We start from the raw sequence: 15,836 nt of genomic DNA, 5'->3' as shown, positions 1-15,836 counted from the left end.
GCAGTAGGAGGAGGTTACGCCCTAGCGTCACGGGGCGGCGCCTGCTCTGTCCCCGCCCCTTAAGGGGGAGAGGGGCGCGAGCGGGGGTTTGGGTCGGCGGTTCGCAGGCGCCTCCCCTTTAAGGCGCAGACACGTGTGCGGCCGGGCCGGGGAGGCCCGGATGGTGCGGGAGGCCGGAGCAGGTAGCGGGGCCGCAGGGGCGGGCGGGGTGAGCGGGGCTGGCTCGGCCTGGGGCCGGAGCCCGGGAGGCGGCGGCCGGGGGAGCGCTGGGCCGGCGGGCCTGGGCGCGGGGGGGCGCGGCTCGGGAGGCGCCCCGGGGAGCCTGGCTAAAGCCCGTCCCTGCCCCGGCCGGGCCTGGGCGCTCCGGGGCCGCGTGTGGCCCCGGGCCGGGCGGAGGGAGGGAACCTGCGGCCCCGCCCCTCGGTGGCTCCGGGTCTCAGCCCGGCCTGGATGCGGGGGTCGCCCCGGGCTCGCTCGATGCGGGGCCCACGGGCGGACTGGATGCGGGGCCCACGGGCGGACTGGATGCGGGGCGCCCGAGCTGTCAGTCACCGCTGAGATCCCCCCGCACGCTGCATGGGGCGGGGGGGGGGCACATCTCTCTTCCGCCGTCCGCCCCGGTGGGGCTGCTCGTCCCCCGCCTTCTCTGCGCCCAGCCCAGCCGGAGCAGGGCACCGGACCCCGCCTGGCTCCCTCCCCACGGCCCCTGGCGAGCCCGAGCGCTCGGCAGCCGGCGCAGATGTTCCCGCGAGGGCTGGCGGAGTCCAGACTCTCCAGGTGAGGGCTGCGGAGTCCTTGTGTGACACCGCACTGCAGTGCGTGACCCTGGAGCGGCTCTGCCCGCCCCACGGCAGCACCCCCCTGCCCCGGCCAGCCAGGGCTGTGAGCGTGGGGCCGCTCCGGGGGACGGGGGTTCTGGTTAGATGCCCCATGGGCCCCGCGGCAGGGGGTGGGTGGGCAGGTGGTGCTGGTGGTGGGGGACCTTGGGCCCCGCGGCGGGGGGTGGGTGGGTGGGTGGGCAGGTCCTTGGCCCCGCGGCGGGGGGTGGGTGGGCAGGTCCTTGGGCCCCGCGGCGGGGGGTCTGCACTCCCCTGCAGGAGCACAAGTTCAGTTCCCTCTTGTGCAGCCTGTCCCAGCGGGGTGTTTAGTCCTGGGTGAGGAGGAGGAGGGAACACCCTGCATCGCTTGTCTGAGTGACGGGGTGCTACTGGCTGCTCATGGCACAAAGGGAGCGGACTCTGACACGTGTGGTCTGGGAGCAGGGTGGGGAGTGCTCCGGTGCTCATGGGACAAATGACACATCTGCTTGCCCTTTCTGATTATTTAAACCCTGCAGTTCTAGAGCCCGTGTGCCGTTTCGGGGCAGGCTGAGGAGGTCCTTCCCATAGCCAGCCTAGCGGATGCCCCTGATCAGGGGCTGCAATCTGACCGTCTCTGACGGTGGCTCTAACTGCTGTGCCGAGAGCTCTCGGGTTGCTTTGGGTGGCGGGCAGGCCAGGGTTACAGCACTGCCGAAACCACGTGCCTGGAAAGGTCTCTGGGCCTGGTGATCGCTGTGAGATCTGGGGCAGTTCCTGACTGGCCACCCTGCCCATCAGTCTCCCTTCCAACTCTCCTCTGCAGAGAGACGCTTCCCCGGTTAGTGAGCTGAGCCCGCTCCCCCACAGCGATGCACCATGCCGATAGTGGACAAGCTGAAAGAGGCTCTCAAGCCAGGCCGGAAGGACTCCACTGACGATGGTGAGCTGGGCAAGCTCCTGGCGTCTTCTGCCAAGAAGATCCTGCTGCAGAAGATTGAGTTTGAGCCGGCTAGCAAGAGCTTCTCCTACCAGCTGGAGACCCTGAAGGGCAAGTACGTTCTGCTGAACCCCAAGACAGAGAATGCCAGTCGCCAGAAGAGCGCTGATGAGGCCCAGATCAGGAAGCAGGGTACGTAGAGGGCTCTGGGGTTGGGAGCTGCTTCTCTTTCCGGTGTTTGAATCTGCTGAGATCTCTTCCCTTGAATATCTGGGCTCATCTACGCTACAGAGGCTACAGTGACTTAGCTGCGGCTCTGCCATTGTAGCACCATTGTGTAGCTGCTTCCTGCACCGCTGGAAGAGGCTTTTCCATTGCTGGAATTAATCCACCCTTCCAAGAGGCGGGAGCCAGGTCGATGGAAGAATTCGTCTGACGATTTAGCTACCGTCTATGCCGGGGGCACTCAGGGTGTCACGTTTTCACATGCCTGAGAGCCGTACCTAGGTCAGTCTGACTTTTCTGTGTCAACCAGGGCTCTGTCTCCTTTCTCAGTGACTCCTCTCTCTCTTGCAGGGAGTAACCATGCTTTGGGAGGCTCGGGGGACGGCGTCCCAGCTCCCCAGAAAGTTCTCTTCCCCATGGAGCGCCTGTCCATGAAGTGGGAACGGGTGTACAGGGTCGGAGCAGGACTCCACAACCTGGGCAACACATGCTTCCTGAACTCCACTGTGCAGTGCCTGACGTACACGCCGCCGCTGGCAAACTACCTGCTGTCCAAGGAGCACAGCCGCAGCTGTGAGTGGGGGAAGGGCCAGCTGGTGCGGGGGCTCGGTAGGGCTGAGCTGAGTGACCCGCGGTGCCCAACGGCTAGTGCTGTGAGCAGAAGGCTGGCTGAAGCTGAGGGTTCACAGGCATTTGCTGGGTGAATCTCCTTGCACAGTGGCCTCTGGCACCTACATTGGAAAGTGCTGATTGGGGAGGGAGGCTTGTGTGTGAATTCCCCAAGGCCAGAAGGGACCTGGTGTGAGCTCCTGCATGACACAGGCCAGACACCATCACTGAGCCCTTCCTGCATCCCGCCCAACCACTGAACTGCCCTTCCCGTGGGGGGCGTATAACTGACCTGTCTCTGCTTTACCTATCTACGTTCTTGTATTGTGCCCACTGCTGTGGTCTCTGGGCGCCTTCCTGTCGTTTCCCATCGGTCTGTTCCCCCTCTTCCTGGCATGTGCTGTTCTGCCCTCTGCTCCTCTCTGGGAAGATCCCCTCTCGGTGCCAGGCTCTTCCTCGGTTTCAGCAGCATTGCCAGGCTCAGTGTGGAGAGACTGGTGGTCTGGGAGAAACAGCAGCGACCGAGGAGAGCCAGCGCCATGCGACCTGCCGGCGTTGTGGAGAGCAGTGCTTAGCAGCAGTTCCTGTTCCCGTCTCTGCGGGCCATGGAGTGACTGCAGGCCCCCCTGGCAGGCTCTGTGCCGCTGGCTTTGGGGGGTGTGCTGTGTATGGATTATTTGGAAGGGACCATGCTGCCCAGGTGGCCATTGCCATGAGCCTCTACCATGTGAGAAGCAGCTGATCTGAAGAGATGCCATGGTGATGGTCACTTGTTAATGTGGATGGAGGGGTCTTGATGGCCCTGAAGGCATGTCCTCACTGCAGAGTTAGCCTGGCTCTTCCTCAGACCCCTGTTCGCGCACACAAACCTCGGACCCAAGTGCTTTGCACCTGGGCTAGCTGGGGTGTCTGGGGCTATCGGCTAGAGCCGGAGAGCTGCGTGGTAACCGGCTCGCTTTGCCGGAAGGATGCAAGCCAAGTTGAGTGCTCATGGGCCTTCAGTGTCTTGGGGGGGGCTTTGCAGTGTGGCAGCTCACACCCAGTCTAGGGTAACCCAACTGCTTAGGCGCATGTGCCAGTCACCTGAGTTAACTCTGCGGTGAAAGCAGAAGAAGGCTGGCAGCCCCTGCCTTCGGTATAATGGCCTCCATCGTGAATGCTGGCCACCCAAACGCTGCCCAGTTGCCCATGGGGGCTCTGTGGCTCTGCAGATCAGGCTGGAAACCTGTGCCTCGGGCATGGCGCCCCGGGCTCTGCCTGTAAGAGGAGTGGGTGCCGTGCAGGTTGAATTGCAGAGAGCAGTGTGGCTCCTGCAGCGAGAGCTGTGCCTAACCCCCTTTCTCTCCTCCCCACCCTGCTGCAGGTCACCAAGGAGGCTTTTGCATGATGTGCATTATGCAGAATCACATGATCCAAGCTTTTGCCAACAGCGGCAATGCAATCAAGCCGGTGTCCTTCATCAGAGATCTCAAAAGTAAGGAAACGAGCCCTCCCTTCCGCTCCGGGCAGCGAGGGGCCTCCCTTCGCCCGGTACTGCTGGGAGAGGTGACGAGTGCGCTTGGGAGGCTTTCGCTGCTTGAGCCCAAGGCCCGAATCTCCCGCTGTCTCCTTGCAGGGACTCACTAAAGCAACATGGCCCTGTACTGGGCATATGGGTCACTAGCCCAGCCCTGTGACTGTGTGCTTGGCCAGGGTGCCCCTTCCTCTGCAGCCCTGGGGACAGTAAGAGCCGGGTGCCTAGCTTAACTGGACTGATGGTCTGGCCCCAAGTGGCAGCATTCCTGTTTGAAGGAGGGGATCTTTTCGCTGTCCCTGGCCTGTGCTCAGGGGCCGAGGGCTAGGCAGCTGGCTGACTTGTTTCTCTCCCCTCCTGCAGAGATCGCTCGGCACTTCCGCTTTGGCAGCCAGGAGGATGCGCACGAGTTTCTGCGCTACACCGTCGATGCCATGCAGAAGGCCTGCCTGAACGGCTACACCAAGTAGGTGGTGCCTGTGCAGAGCCCCCGATTTACCCCTTTGCCCCTGGACTGCCCCCTTAGCCAGACAGTGGAAGCCCAGTCCCTGTTCTCGGAGAGAGCAGGAGCCGCTGGGGACTGTCCGGGGCAAGCACGGTGCAACGTGGGGCATGTTGTGCTGCAGGTGGTGCAGCTGCACCTGGCCGCTGGGGAGCAGCGTGCTGGTGTGCCGGCCCCCCCATGCCTTGGAGCACCAGGATCCAATCTGCTCCTCCCCATGCGCCTCGACAGCGCCACAGCCTGCCTGCCACTGCCTCCTTCCTTGCTCAGTGGGCACGGCATGGCAGGTGTCCCCTGGCACACCGGGGGCAGGTTTGGATGTGGAGTCCCTGTCGGTGGCGAGAGAATCCTGGCGCACTCACTGAGCTGAGGCCTGGTTTGAGACCCCAGCCCTAACCCTGACGTGTTCCTTCCCCCCCCTCCCCCGACCATTCGTTCCACTCCCTTCCTGGAGGGAAGTCTCCCCTGCCGTTTTCACCAGCACCACACGGCTGACTTCACCGCACGCTGATCGTCCTGTAAAAGCGAAAGGTGTATCTGCAGGCCCCAAGGCTGGCGTCCTGGGACAGGGGCAGAGGGCACTGCCCTCCTCCGGTCTCTCGAGGTGCCTGTCCCCGTGCTATCCGCCTGGAGTGGGGTGGCGCACTGAGCTGTGTCATGCTTGGGGGAAGCCCCATGGGCAGGTGGCTCAGGGCTGTGATGTAGGCCTGTCCTATGCGGCCCCAGCACCTTGTTGCACTACCACAGGGGTGTCTGAGCTGTTGCTGAATCCAGCAGACTCTGCTGCGTGGGTAGCCAGGCCTCCCAGCCTGGAGCAGGGCTGGATCCTGCTTGGGGGCTGCGGCCCGGGAGGCCTGGCTCAGAGGGGAGGGGGCATAGTGGAGGGGACTGTGCGAGACCAGCTGCTTGTCTCGTAGGTTGGATCGTCAGACTCAGGCTACAACTCTGGTTCATCAGATCTTTGGTGGTTACCTGCGGTCCCGTGGTGAGTGCAGGTTGTGGGGCACCTTGTCCTGGGCCTAGACAGACCTGAGCCTCCCTGGCAGCTTCCTCTCAGGGGCCATTCGATTCCCTTGGGACCCCAGCCCAAGGTGCTGCGGTGGGGATATATTACACGTTCTCTCTCCCAGGCTGCTGGTCCCTGTGCGTGTGGTGCCTGAGCTGCCAGCGGCGGCAGCACAGAAAGCTCCTGGCCGGGCTGGCTCTGAGGGCTCCCTGACCCCCAGCGAGGGTGCAGACATGTCCGCAGCACTGCCTGGTTCAACTCCAGCCACTCTGCTTCCAGCACTTGCACAGACCGTGCTGCTGCTGCCTCTGGTTGTGCGGAGGGAGTTAGCAGAGAGCCTGGGCTCTGCTGTCCTGCTGCTTCCTCCCTGGGCCCAGATCCAGGGAGGGGAGACGTCCCTCAGGGATGTGCGGCAGTACCAGCTGGGTGCCAGCTGTCCCTGGGTTCCGCCCTCTGGTGCGCTTGGATCATTCCTCTCTGCTTCCCTTGCAGTGAAGTGTTCGGTGTGCAAGAGCGTCTCGGATACCTACGACCCCTACCTGGACGTGGCTTTGGAGATCCGGGTACGGGCGCACTCGCCAGTGGGGTGGGGGCGGGGCAGAGGTGGAGCCACGTTCAGTGAGGCTGCTCGTGGGGGACAAGTCGGCCCAGCATTGAGCAATAGTGCAGGGGTGCAGCTGTCCCTGTAGCTGCCCAGTCTGCCTGCTATTCTGGGCTGGGAGCGCCCGGCGTGCTGAATTCTGACCGTGAACCATTGGTTGGGTGCAGTCCCATGGCGACCCCCCCACCAACCTCCTCCCGGGGGGGGTGAGGGCATGTTGCCACTGGACTGCTAGCTAGCGCCTGTGCAAGCGGGCCCCTTGCGTGCCGGGGAGCAGTCAGCCCGAGTGACTGCAGGGTGACAGGCTCACACTGTCTGGCCGTGGCCCCAGACTAGTGCCCCAGCGGGGCTTCTAGCTGCAGTGCCGGTGGGCAGCCGTGCCTCGGGGTGCATGGACTCCGCCCTCTGACTCCCCGTTGTCGTCGCAGCAAGCCGCAAACATCGTGCGAGCGCTGGAGCTGTTTGTGAGGCCGGACGTGCTGAGCGGGGAGAACGCCTACATGTGTGCCAAGTGAGTCGTCTCCCCCGCGGGGGCTGCTGGCTGGGGGGAGCGAGCTCCTGGAGGCTGTTCTGCAGCGTGGCACGACAGCCTCTCCTCTCCACTCTGCCTGGGTGGGCCGGGCTCCTGATGCCAGCCCAGACTCAGCTCAGATCAGGTGTGGAGCCTGGCTGGGCAGCACCATGTGCAGCAGCAGGGCTCCGGGCGCATCAGTTCACTCCTCCTGTTCCTTGACTCTGGGAGGGGTCCCAGCCCTCTCCTTGCCGAGCGAAGGGATGCCCTGTCTCGGGGCAGTGCTGACACTGGGCGCCCTGCCGGGGTGGCTGGCACAGGAGCCGAGGCTGGGGCAGGAACGACGTGACGGTGTGAGCTCATCCCTCTCTTCTGTGCAGATGCAAGAGGAAGGTGCCAGCCACCAAGCGCTTCACCATTCACCGTGCCTCCAACGTCCTCACGCTGTCCCTCAAGCGCTTCGCCAACTTCAGCGGAGGTAAAATCACCAAGGTGGGTATCTGCGCGGGATCATCCCCGGGGAGCAGGGCTGGAGCGGGTGTGGCTGGCATAGGGCGTAGTGCCCGGCCTCCTAGCCAGAGCTCTGCCCCTGCACTTCAACCCTGGCCTGCGGCCCCCCAGAGGCCCTCCGACCCCTTGGGCACGCCCCCTGTTGCTTTGTGGGGTGGCTGTGCCATGCAGGTGGCGGGTGACTCCTGTAATGGGTCTCGGGTAGCTGATGCTGGCGGCCCCCTCCCGCCAAGGGGACGGGAGATCTGCCTCCTGAGCTGGGCAAGCCCCAGGGGCAGGTTCCCTGATGCCGGTCTCTCCTTGCAGGACGTGGGGTACCCCGAGTTCCTGAACGTTCGTCCCTACATGTCTCAGAGCAATGGCGACCCCGTCATGTATGGCTTGTACGCGGTGCTGGTGCATTCAGGGTACAGCTGCCATGCAGGGCACTACTATTGCTACGTGAAGGTGAGGCCCCTCCCAGGGGAGTCGCTCCTGGGCAGGGAGTGGGGCGGGGCCCTGAGTGTGCCCCCTGGGGGCCCCACGGTGGTGCTGGGTGGCCCTGCTGGATGGTGGGTGCCGTCTCATCCCAGCTCCATGCTGCTGCCCTGGGCAGCATGCCAGGCTCTGTCCCGCCTCCGAGGTGCTGGGAGGTTCCCTGCTCTGCCCTGGCGCTGGCCAGAGGTTTCTGGGAGGCAGTGCTGGGGAGGGCTGCCCCAGACCTGCCAGAGCAGAGGCAAGGGGAGGGATTCCTGGCACCCCCAGGCGCTCCAGTCTTTCCCGGCTCTGAGCGGGGTCTCCTCCCCCAGGCCAGTAACGGGCAGTGGTACCAGATGAACGACTCCCTCGTCCACTCCAGCAACATCAAGGTCGTCCTCAACCAGCAGGCCTACGTGCTGTTCTACTTAAGGTACACGAGTCGCCGGCGGCGGCAGGCAGCTCTGCCCCGTCCCTTGTGCTGCCCCCTCCGGCCCCAGGGATCCCCGGCGTCCTGCTCAGGGAGCTGCTTCGAAGTGCTGCTGCCCTGGGAGGGCTGGAGACGTGCGCCTAGCAGGGATGGTTCAGCTGGGCTGGCCCGTGGCAGCTGGCCTGTCCCCAGGGCTCCTTCAGGCCTTGGTTGGGATTGAGGGCTCTAGCTGTGGTTCTGTGATGGCTCCCGATGGATGGGTGGCCCTGCACCAAGCCCCCCTCCACCACGGCACCTGTTTCCTCAGCGTGTCCCCTGGCCACCGACCCCCTGGCTCCTCTGACTCCACTTATTTCTCTGTCCTTGGCCAGAATCCCAAGCTCTAGGAAGAGCCCTGAGGGGCCCATTGCCAAGACTGCCTCTGCCCTGCCTGGCCGAGCCGGCATCGTCTCTGACCAGATCAAGAAAACCGTAGCCAACGGGCTGCTCTCCTCGCCGCTGGCTGGCAAGGTACGTGTCCAGGCCTCGTGCCAGAGACTCCCGAAGCATGGGGCTGCAGCTGTCCCTGCTGCTGAGCGGGAGAGGGCTCTGACTCGCTGCCATAGGGCCTGGGATGCTGCAGGGATGTTCAGTGGCTGGGACATGGCCTCTGCCTGGGTGAAGCCACGTGAGTGAGCGGCACATGCTCCTCCGAGGTTCCTTGCTGCTGCTAGCGGAACATGTCTTGGCAGGTGACAGGGCAGCGTGAGTCCTGCACAGCCCAGAACATGCTGTGACAGGTTGGACCCCTCCGTCCGGGATGCCACCCAATGTACTGGGGTTTCACTGAGCCTCTCCTGTTCCACCAGCCTGGATTCCCTCTCCCTGTTTTGCTGAATTAGGCTCTCCGGCCTCTTGCCGCAAACACACACAGGTAGGGCCACACCCCGCTGCAGACAGACTGAAGTCAGCTCTGTGTGAGAGGACTCACCCAGCACTCACGTGCACACCTCTTTGGGGGAGATAAACCCAAAATAATACTGTCTTGCCCTGTATAGAAAGATCTGCACAGCGCAAGCTCATAAAAATGTGCCCTCTCCCTCAATGTGGAGAGAGATGTGCACGACTTCTCTCTTCCCCCCCCCGATATGAATTGCAGAAAGTGGGTTATGTTATGAACAAGAAATAAGTTTGTCTACAAAAGGTACATTTTAAGCGCCTATAAGAGATAGCAAACCGATCAAAGCAGATTACCTTAGTAAATAAACAAAAAACCGCAAACTGATTTTCATACACAAGCTAAAGATCCTTATAGCCTCGGCCCATCACTTCCCACAGTTCAGTCTTTGTCCCTCAGGTGTTTCCAGGTGTGGTGTTGCATGGAGAGTGAGGTCCCCCCATGATTTATTTTTCCTCCTTTGATATCTTCTCCCCACTTGCTGGAAAGCTCCTTTGCTGTGACCTGGGTCAAACAGTTCCCCTTGTGTAGAGCTATCTCTGAGAGGTTTCTGTCGCACACAGTTCCTGGGGTAATCCCTGTGCTCATGTGCATTTCCTCAATGAGCCAGTAACGTTGTTTGGCCTTTTCACTGTTGTACCTGAAAGGCTGCTTGGGGGTGTTTTCAACCTCAGGACGTGTTTCAGTAACACATACATAGCCAAACTTCATAACTTCACACCACGATATCTCATTGGATGATGTGCGTTATTACTGTCTAGCAGATCGAGACACTTTGTATAAGACGTATCCTAATTACATGACAGTGGTCAATATTGGGTGCCAAGGTGTAACACGCCTCCTCGCCTGGGGTGGGGGCTAGGGCTGGCTGTATCCGGCAGCCAGCTGTGCTCCGGAGCAGGACTTAGTTCGTGGCTCCCTGAATCACCCCCTAACTCGACTCCTCTGGCTTTGCCTAGAGACCAGACGGGGCGCCTGGGAAGAAGCTCCAGGGAGCGGAGGAGGCCGGGATGCCTGTGGCCCGGGGTGTGTTTGGGGCCGGGCCCAAGCTGCAGAATGGGACCGCTCAGGCCAAGCCCCTTGCTGGGTTCCCCTCGCCCAGGCTGGCTGCCAGAGCCATGCACATGGCAGCTGCGCTCTCCGATGAGCTGGCCAGGAGGCCCAAGAAGCCACTTGCTGTGTCCCAGGGCTTGTGTGACACCAGGGAAGCGAGCAGGGCCAAAGCCGAGGTCCCCAAGCAGAGCTCCTGGGAGAGCAAGGCGTCTCCGTCACCCACCTCGCCCAAGCCCCTGGTGGAGCCCAGGGGCAGCGGGGAGGGCACTGAGCCGCGGAGGAAGGACTCCAGCAGCAGCAGCAGCTCTTCCAGCCCAGCACACTCGGCCAAGGGACCCCTGCGTGCTAAGAGTGGCGCCAACGGCTTCTGCGCCTCTCAGGACACGGAGTGCGGCCCAGCCTCGTCCGCTGAGCAGGAGGTCAAGCCGCCCGGCTCGGAGGACCCCCAAGTGGCGAAATTAAAATCCCTGCTGCTGGCCGGTGCCGCCCTGGATCTGAGCAGCACCACGTCGCCCCCGCCTGCCAAGAAGCTGGCCCTTTCTGCTAAGAAGGTGGGTCTGGGGTGGTACCCTTGAGAGCCACGCTAGTCACGCCCGCTCCCTGTGGGCATGAGGTCTGGCCCCAGTGCCCAGCATGGGGCAGCGCTGAGCTGTTGCTCTGGGTTCAGGGGGTGCAGGAAAGCCTCTCGCCACCAGCCCATGTGGGGGATTGCTGCTGGGGCGTGGGCCTGTCTGGGCCTCGGGCTTATTGGGCAGCCTGGAGGGCATAATGTCACTTACCCACCGGATCCGCACGTGACGGGCTCTCGCCCTGGGCAAGGAGCGGAAGGGAGCAGTTCCTGGGTGGGCTGTCGGTCCCCAGTGACTTGCCATAACATCGTCCTGCCGTGGGGGCCTCCTCAGCCCACCCCAGGGTCCACCCAGCCGAGGCCCACTGCCGATCGTGCCTCCTGGGCTGGTCGGAGCTGGTGCTGCAGCTGGGAGCATGTGGGAAGCCCTCGCTCTGCAGGGCCAGGCTCCCCCCGGGCCTCTGTTCCAGTGCTGGGGCTCAGCCCGCAGCCTGGGGTTAGGATTTCGGTTTAAATGTCCTTCCTTCCTCGCTTCCTTTGTGTTTCTAACTGAGAACACTTTTCTGATTCTTCTTCTCCCATCCCCCGCTCCTCCCTGTCTGTGTCCGTCCCCCTCCCCTTCTCTGGGCTCCCCTTTTTGTTTTCCCCTCTTGGCTCATGGAAACCTCTCTTCAGACCACCAAGTTTTTATTTATGTCGATAACTGCAGGGCAGCACCCCGCGGAGGGCGAGCGGAAGTGACCGCCACGCGCCACCCCGCCCAGCCTTTGCCGACCACTCCTCCCCCACGAGCACCACCCACCCTGCCTCCACCTCTCCCTGGCCTCTCGGCAAGTCCAGGTAAGCCGCCCAGATGCCCCAGCAGCTCTCGCTCGGCGGGGCTGTTCGGCAGCGTCCCCAGAGCCTCCCTCCCCCCGTGGTGAGTGGGATCCTTCGTCCGCAATGTGGCTGTCAAGGGAACGCGTCCCCGTCCCGTCTCTTCCCCCTCCCCAAGGCAGCGCAGCGCCTCTGACTTGCAGGGCTGGGTCTGCTCTCTAACCCCTCTTCTGCCAGGCCCGGGCCCGGCCAGTGCAGGGCTTCCCCTTGTCTAGGAGCCTGGGGAAGCAGGTGCCCAGAGGCTGGGCAGGAGTCAGTGCCTGGGGGCCATGCGTGGCTGGGCTGTGGGCTGTTAGGCGTCTCTGGCAGAGCCACCGGGATCCCGTGTGTGCTGGAGGCGTGGCAGCTGCTCCCCCTCCCTGGAGGCGTGGGCCCTCCTGCCGCAGCAGCTGCGCTGTATCTGCCTTGCTGGGTGCTCCAGGCCCTGTGAAATGTTCAGTCCGCTGTCAGCAGCCGGCCGGCCGCCCTGGCATTCTGCTTGTGCCCCACGTATACACGTTCACGTGGCTTGACGTGTCTGCCGCGAACTGCCTTTTCCCTCCTAGGGTACCAGCCACCTCTGCCGCCTGCCTGCTGAGCTGCCGGCCTGCCAAGGCAGGGGCCTCTCTGTGACTGCTCACAGCTGACAGCTGAGACTGGGTGAGGGGCTGCCCTCTGGACAGGCCCCTGGACCGTGTTACCGCGTTTCTCTCTCTCCCCCCCAGGGTGCTCTCATCTGCTCCCAAATCACCACTTCCTCGGAAGCCTGCCTGCAGCCCCAGCCCAAACTCTCCGCTCCTGGCCAGCAGCCAGCCCACCCACCCTTCACACCCAGGCAGGGAGAAGGGGGCCAGCCAGGCCCTGCCCGGCTCCTCCAAAAAGAAACGACGAAAGCAGCAGCTTGAGGTGGAGAGCGTCCCCCAGGGCCTGGGCCCAGCAGGTGCTAGCGGTGAGAGGGCGGGGCTCGCCAGCCCCCCCAGGAAGAGACGGTACCTGGAGGAGGGTGAGAGTGAGGAGGCCGCAGCCAGGAAGACAGGCAGCGGGAAGAGAGAGGGGCTGGGCCGTGGGGACCTGGAGTGGGAGCGCAGGCACCGAGGCTCAGGCTCCAGCTGCCACGTGGGCACTGGGCCCATCACCCCCCGGAAGAGGAGGAGGAAGAGAATGCGGCAGCTGGAGGAAGATCGCAGCCCCGGCACATCTCCCTTGGGCAGGTGAGGGGGTGGGGGGCAGGAGCTGCGGAGTGTGGGCCTGGCAGCTCAGCCCCATGGGGAGTAAGGGCCCTGACCTGGGCTAGGGACTGGCCCCCTGCAATGAACCCAGCCCGGGTCCTGGCCCACTGAAGCCAGCTGCCCCCTTCCCTGCCCCTTGGCTCTGCTGGCAGGAGATCCCTGTGTGCAGCCGCTAGCCCGTGGCAGGAGCTCTGATGTTAGGGGCTCCTGGACCCTCCGGAGCGGTCGGGTGTGGCTCCAGTGCAGGGCAGGCCACAGACGCTGGGCAGGCTCTTCTCCTGGGCCTGAGGTGAGGCTGCTGCGTAACGACTCCTGCCGCCAGTCTGACCCTGGGTCTAAATTCACAGCAGCTGCTCTGGGAAGGGCGAGGCTGCGACCCTGGCGCCCGGGGCAGGAGAGCTCCACAGTGCGAAGCAGCAGCAAGGTGTGGAGGATGGCGAGAGCGAGCATCGGAAGTGCAAGCGGAGGGAGAGCCCCAGCAGCCCGGCTTCCAAGCCCAGCACTGAGCAGGCGGCTGTGAATGGGCTCCACACCAGAGCCAGCACTCCAGGTACTGCTGCTGCACAGGTGTGTCCTGTGCTGGGCTTGTGCTCTCCTAGCCGGTGCCTGGCTCTTAGCAGCGCCTTTGGCAGATTGGGGGGGGGGCAGCTGGGCTACTCTCCCTCTGCCCCCAGAAAAACCATTCAGCTTCTGCCCATCCCTCCTGCCCCACAGGCCCCAGTTCTAGGCCACTGATCACACCCAGAAACTCCTACTGCTGGCTCGGCTGCTAGGGCTCTCGTTGGCTGTGTCCTGTGCCCGTCACTGGGGAGATGACATTGCCCCTCCCCCTGGGCTGTCAGATGTGTGACTTCCTTCGGGGAGGGGAAAGCCACTGCCCCTGTGCCTGGCAGATGGGGGGAGGGGGGGGTATCTCCAGGGGGCCTGGCTCTGCCTGTAAGATGATTTCCCCTCTGCCAGCTGTGAGGCCAGGCCAGGGCCCCGCCAAGCCCATGCTGGCTGGGCTGGCTTAGTGCTCCAGCCATGGAATGGCCCCTTCAGAACAAGCTGTGGCTCAGGACACAGGTCCCGCAGTGTAGCTCGAGGTGAGCTGTGTCTGCATGCTCACCCCTCCCTGGTCTCCGCAGTGCCGGTGTGCATCTGGGACAGCCAGGTCAGAGATGGCGCCATGCGGGGCACTGGGACAGCATGGCAGAGCAAGGAGGAGGCCAGTGTGGTGCAGGAGCTGCTCAGGAATTCCTTGGATAAAGCGTATGGGAAGCAAGGTAACGTCCCCGCACTAGGCTGCCGTCCTGGTGGCCGTGCACAGGTGCTCCCCCCTGCGTAGAGTGCACCGGGCTGAGGCTGCAGGGTAACGGTACGGCCCCGCTTGGCGCTGCGAAGAAGGAGGCTGGTCCATGCAGCCGAAGAGGGGGCAGGGGATGTATCTTGCACTGAGGCCAGCAAAGCTGTCCAGGTGGTCACAGGCCCCAGCTCAGCCAGGAGGGGCTGGTGGGTCGAGCAGCCTGGCACTGCGCGTTGGTGCGGCCCGCAGTCGCTGATGGGCAACTCTGCTTTGCAGTGCTGACGTGGGAGGGTGAGATCTCGGCCATTAGCCAGGACGCCATTCGGGACATGGCGTGGGTCCAGCGCGCGAGAGTCACCGACGACTGGGACGAGGACTTCGACAGTGGCAAGGTGAGGAGCTGAGTGCTGGCGCTAGTGGAGCATTATGGCTCATTGCTGTGGGGGGGGGAGTGAACAATTGGACTTGGTCTCAGGAACTGATCCCTTCCTTGGGCTTCTGCCTCCTGTCCTGGCATGCTCCCTCTGGGAGCCAGCCGTGCGTGCGTGTGTGTGTGTGTGTGTGTGTGTGTGTGTGAGAGCTGTGCCGCCAGGTCTGACCTGGAGGCCCCTTCCCTTCACTCTGCCGTGGGCTCTGCTCTCATTCAGGTGAAGAAGAGTAAAAAGTTCAAGCGGGAACGGAGGAGACACTTCAACGCCTTCCAGAAACTGCAGAGCAGGCGTAACTTCTGGTCCGTGACTCACCCAGCCAAGGTGGCCAGCCTGAGCTACCGGCTCTGAGACGGGGGGCCCAGCGGGAGCTTGCGGCTCAGTCCTGGCATTCGTGGGCCGGGGTCAGAGTGGCTGGACCCTGCTGTGCTAGCGTCGACTCGTCCCTGCCCAGCAGTCTCTGGAGCCAGGCCGAGGGCCGTGGTGTGCGACAGGCCGGGGTGGCTGGCCTTGGTACTGCTGGTGTTCAGTGTCCTGTGCAGGGCGGGAGCAGACCAGGAACAGGAGGAGTGGGTCCCCCCCTCTCACCCGCCCCGGCAGGTAGCTGGGGAAGGGCCCCTTAGGGCATGTCCCGTAGCCAAGGCTGGGATGCAAAGCGTACCCTGCTCCTGATTGCCACAGCCTGTGGGTGACTCCTCTAGGCCCCCGCTCCTGGCACTGCCCAGCAGCCTGCCTTGTGCCCAGCCACGCTCCTCCCTTCCCCGGAGCCCTGTGACAATGCTGCTGTCGCACGCTGCCTGCTGGGGAGCCATTCCCCTGCGGCACTCGCCCCGGGCCTGCAGCGTGGGGCTGGAATTGTGTCTAGCCCAGTGCTGTTGGGCAGGGAAGGGCCTCTCAATGGTGCTTTGGCACTGCTGGTCTCTGCTGCTGCTCCGCGCCGGGGCCTGTCCAGTGAGGCGCGTGGCTGCTGGGCTGGCGCTGGCAGCCGGCACTGCTCTGCCTTGCAAACATGAGCCCTGCTCATGGGGCTCTGAGGCTGCTGCCTACGGCAGTTTTCTGTTAATGCCTCCCCCTGTACCGCCGATCTCCTCCCCACCCCTCCAGCCACAGGAGCTGCTTCTGCCTGGGTCCCTGGGCGGGGGAGTGATGGGCTCGTACAGACCTCCTCCAGCCCAACCAGCTGTTCTCGTGGGGGAGCGTCACCCCCGTCCCGCTTGGCCTCCTGTCCCGGGTTCCCCCTGGCTAGCTGGGGACATGGCCCCAGCAGAACCAGGCTGCTGCCAGAGTGGGAGAAGGGGCTGTCCCCTGCCACAGCTTGGTCCAGCTGTGTGCATCCCTGCACAGAGAGCAGCTGTTGGCCTGAGCTGCTCGCCCCCAGCAC

At 63.8% G+C, this 15,836-nt stretch overlaps 1 protein-coding gene across 2 annotated transcripts; it reads left to right on the top strand.

The window, feature by feature from the left end:
- Positions 1 to 117: 117 nt before the first annotated feature.
- USP36 (ubiquitin specific peptidase 36) lies at positions 118 to 15,373 on the top strand. Of its 2 annotated transcripts, XM_024205922.2 has the most exons (19): positions 118 to 182; positions 1,624 to 1,929; positions 2,314 to 2,535; positions 3,935 to 4,045; positions 4,448 to 4,550; positions 5,504 to 5,571; positions 6,085 to 6,155; positions 6,622 to 6,704; positions 7,085 to 7,196; positions 7,521 to 7,661; positions 8,003 to 8,103; positions 8,472 to 8,610; positions 9,997 to 10,641; positions 11,368 to 11,498; positions 12,239 to 12,724; positions 13,090 to 13,292; positions 13,870 to 14,007; positions 14,304 to 14,419; positions 14,675 to 15,373. In XM_024205922.2, exons 2-19 carry the CDS (start codon positions 1,677 to 1,679, stop codon positions 14,804 to 14,806), a joined length of 3,255 nt encoding a protein of 1,084 aa, XP_024061690.1. In that variant the 5' UTR covers positions 118 to 182; positions 1,624 to 1,676; the 3' UTR covers positions 14,807 to 15,373. The 2 variants fall into 2 exon arrangements, with proteins under 2 accessions (XP_024061690.1, XP_029768042.1); XM_029912182.1 differs by lacking the exon at positions 118 to 182 and having other exon boundaries at positions 1,517 to 1,929.
- Positions 15,374 to 15,836: the final 463 nt, after the last annotated feature.

This window comes from Terrapene carolina, unplaced genomic scaffold (genome assembly GCF_002925995.2).
Source record: "Terrapene carolina triunguis isolate 2854851 unplaced genomic scaffold, T_m_triunguis-2.0 Scaffold192, whole genome shotgun sequence".
Lineage (NCBI taxonomy): Eukaryota > Metazoa > Chordata > Testudines > Emydidae > Terrapene > Terrapene triunguis.
The sequence above is the reverse complement of the archived record's forward strand: the minus strand, read 5'-3'. Positions and strand labels throughout refer to the sequence as shown.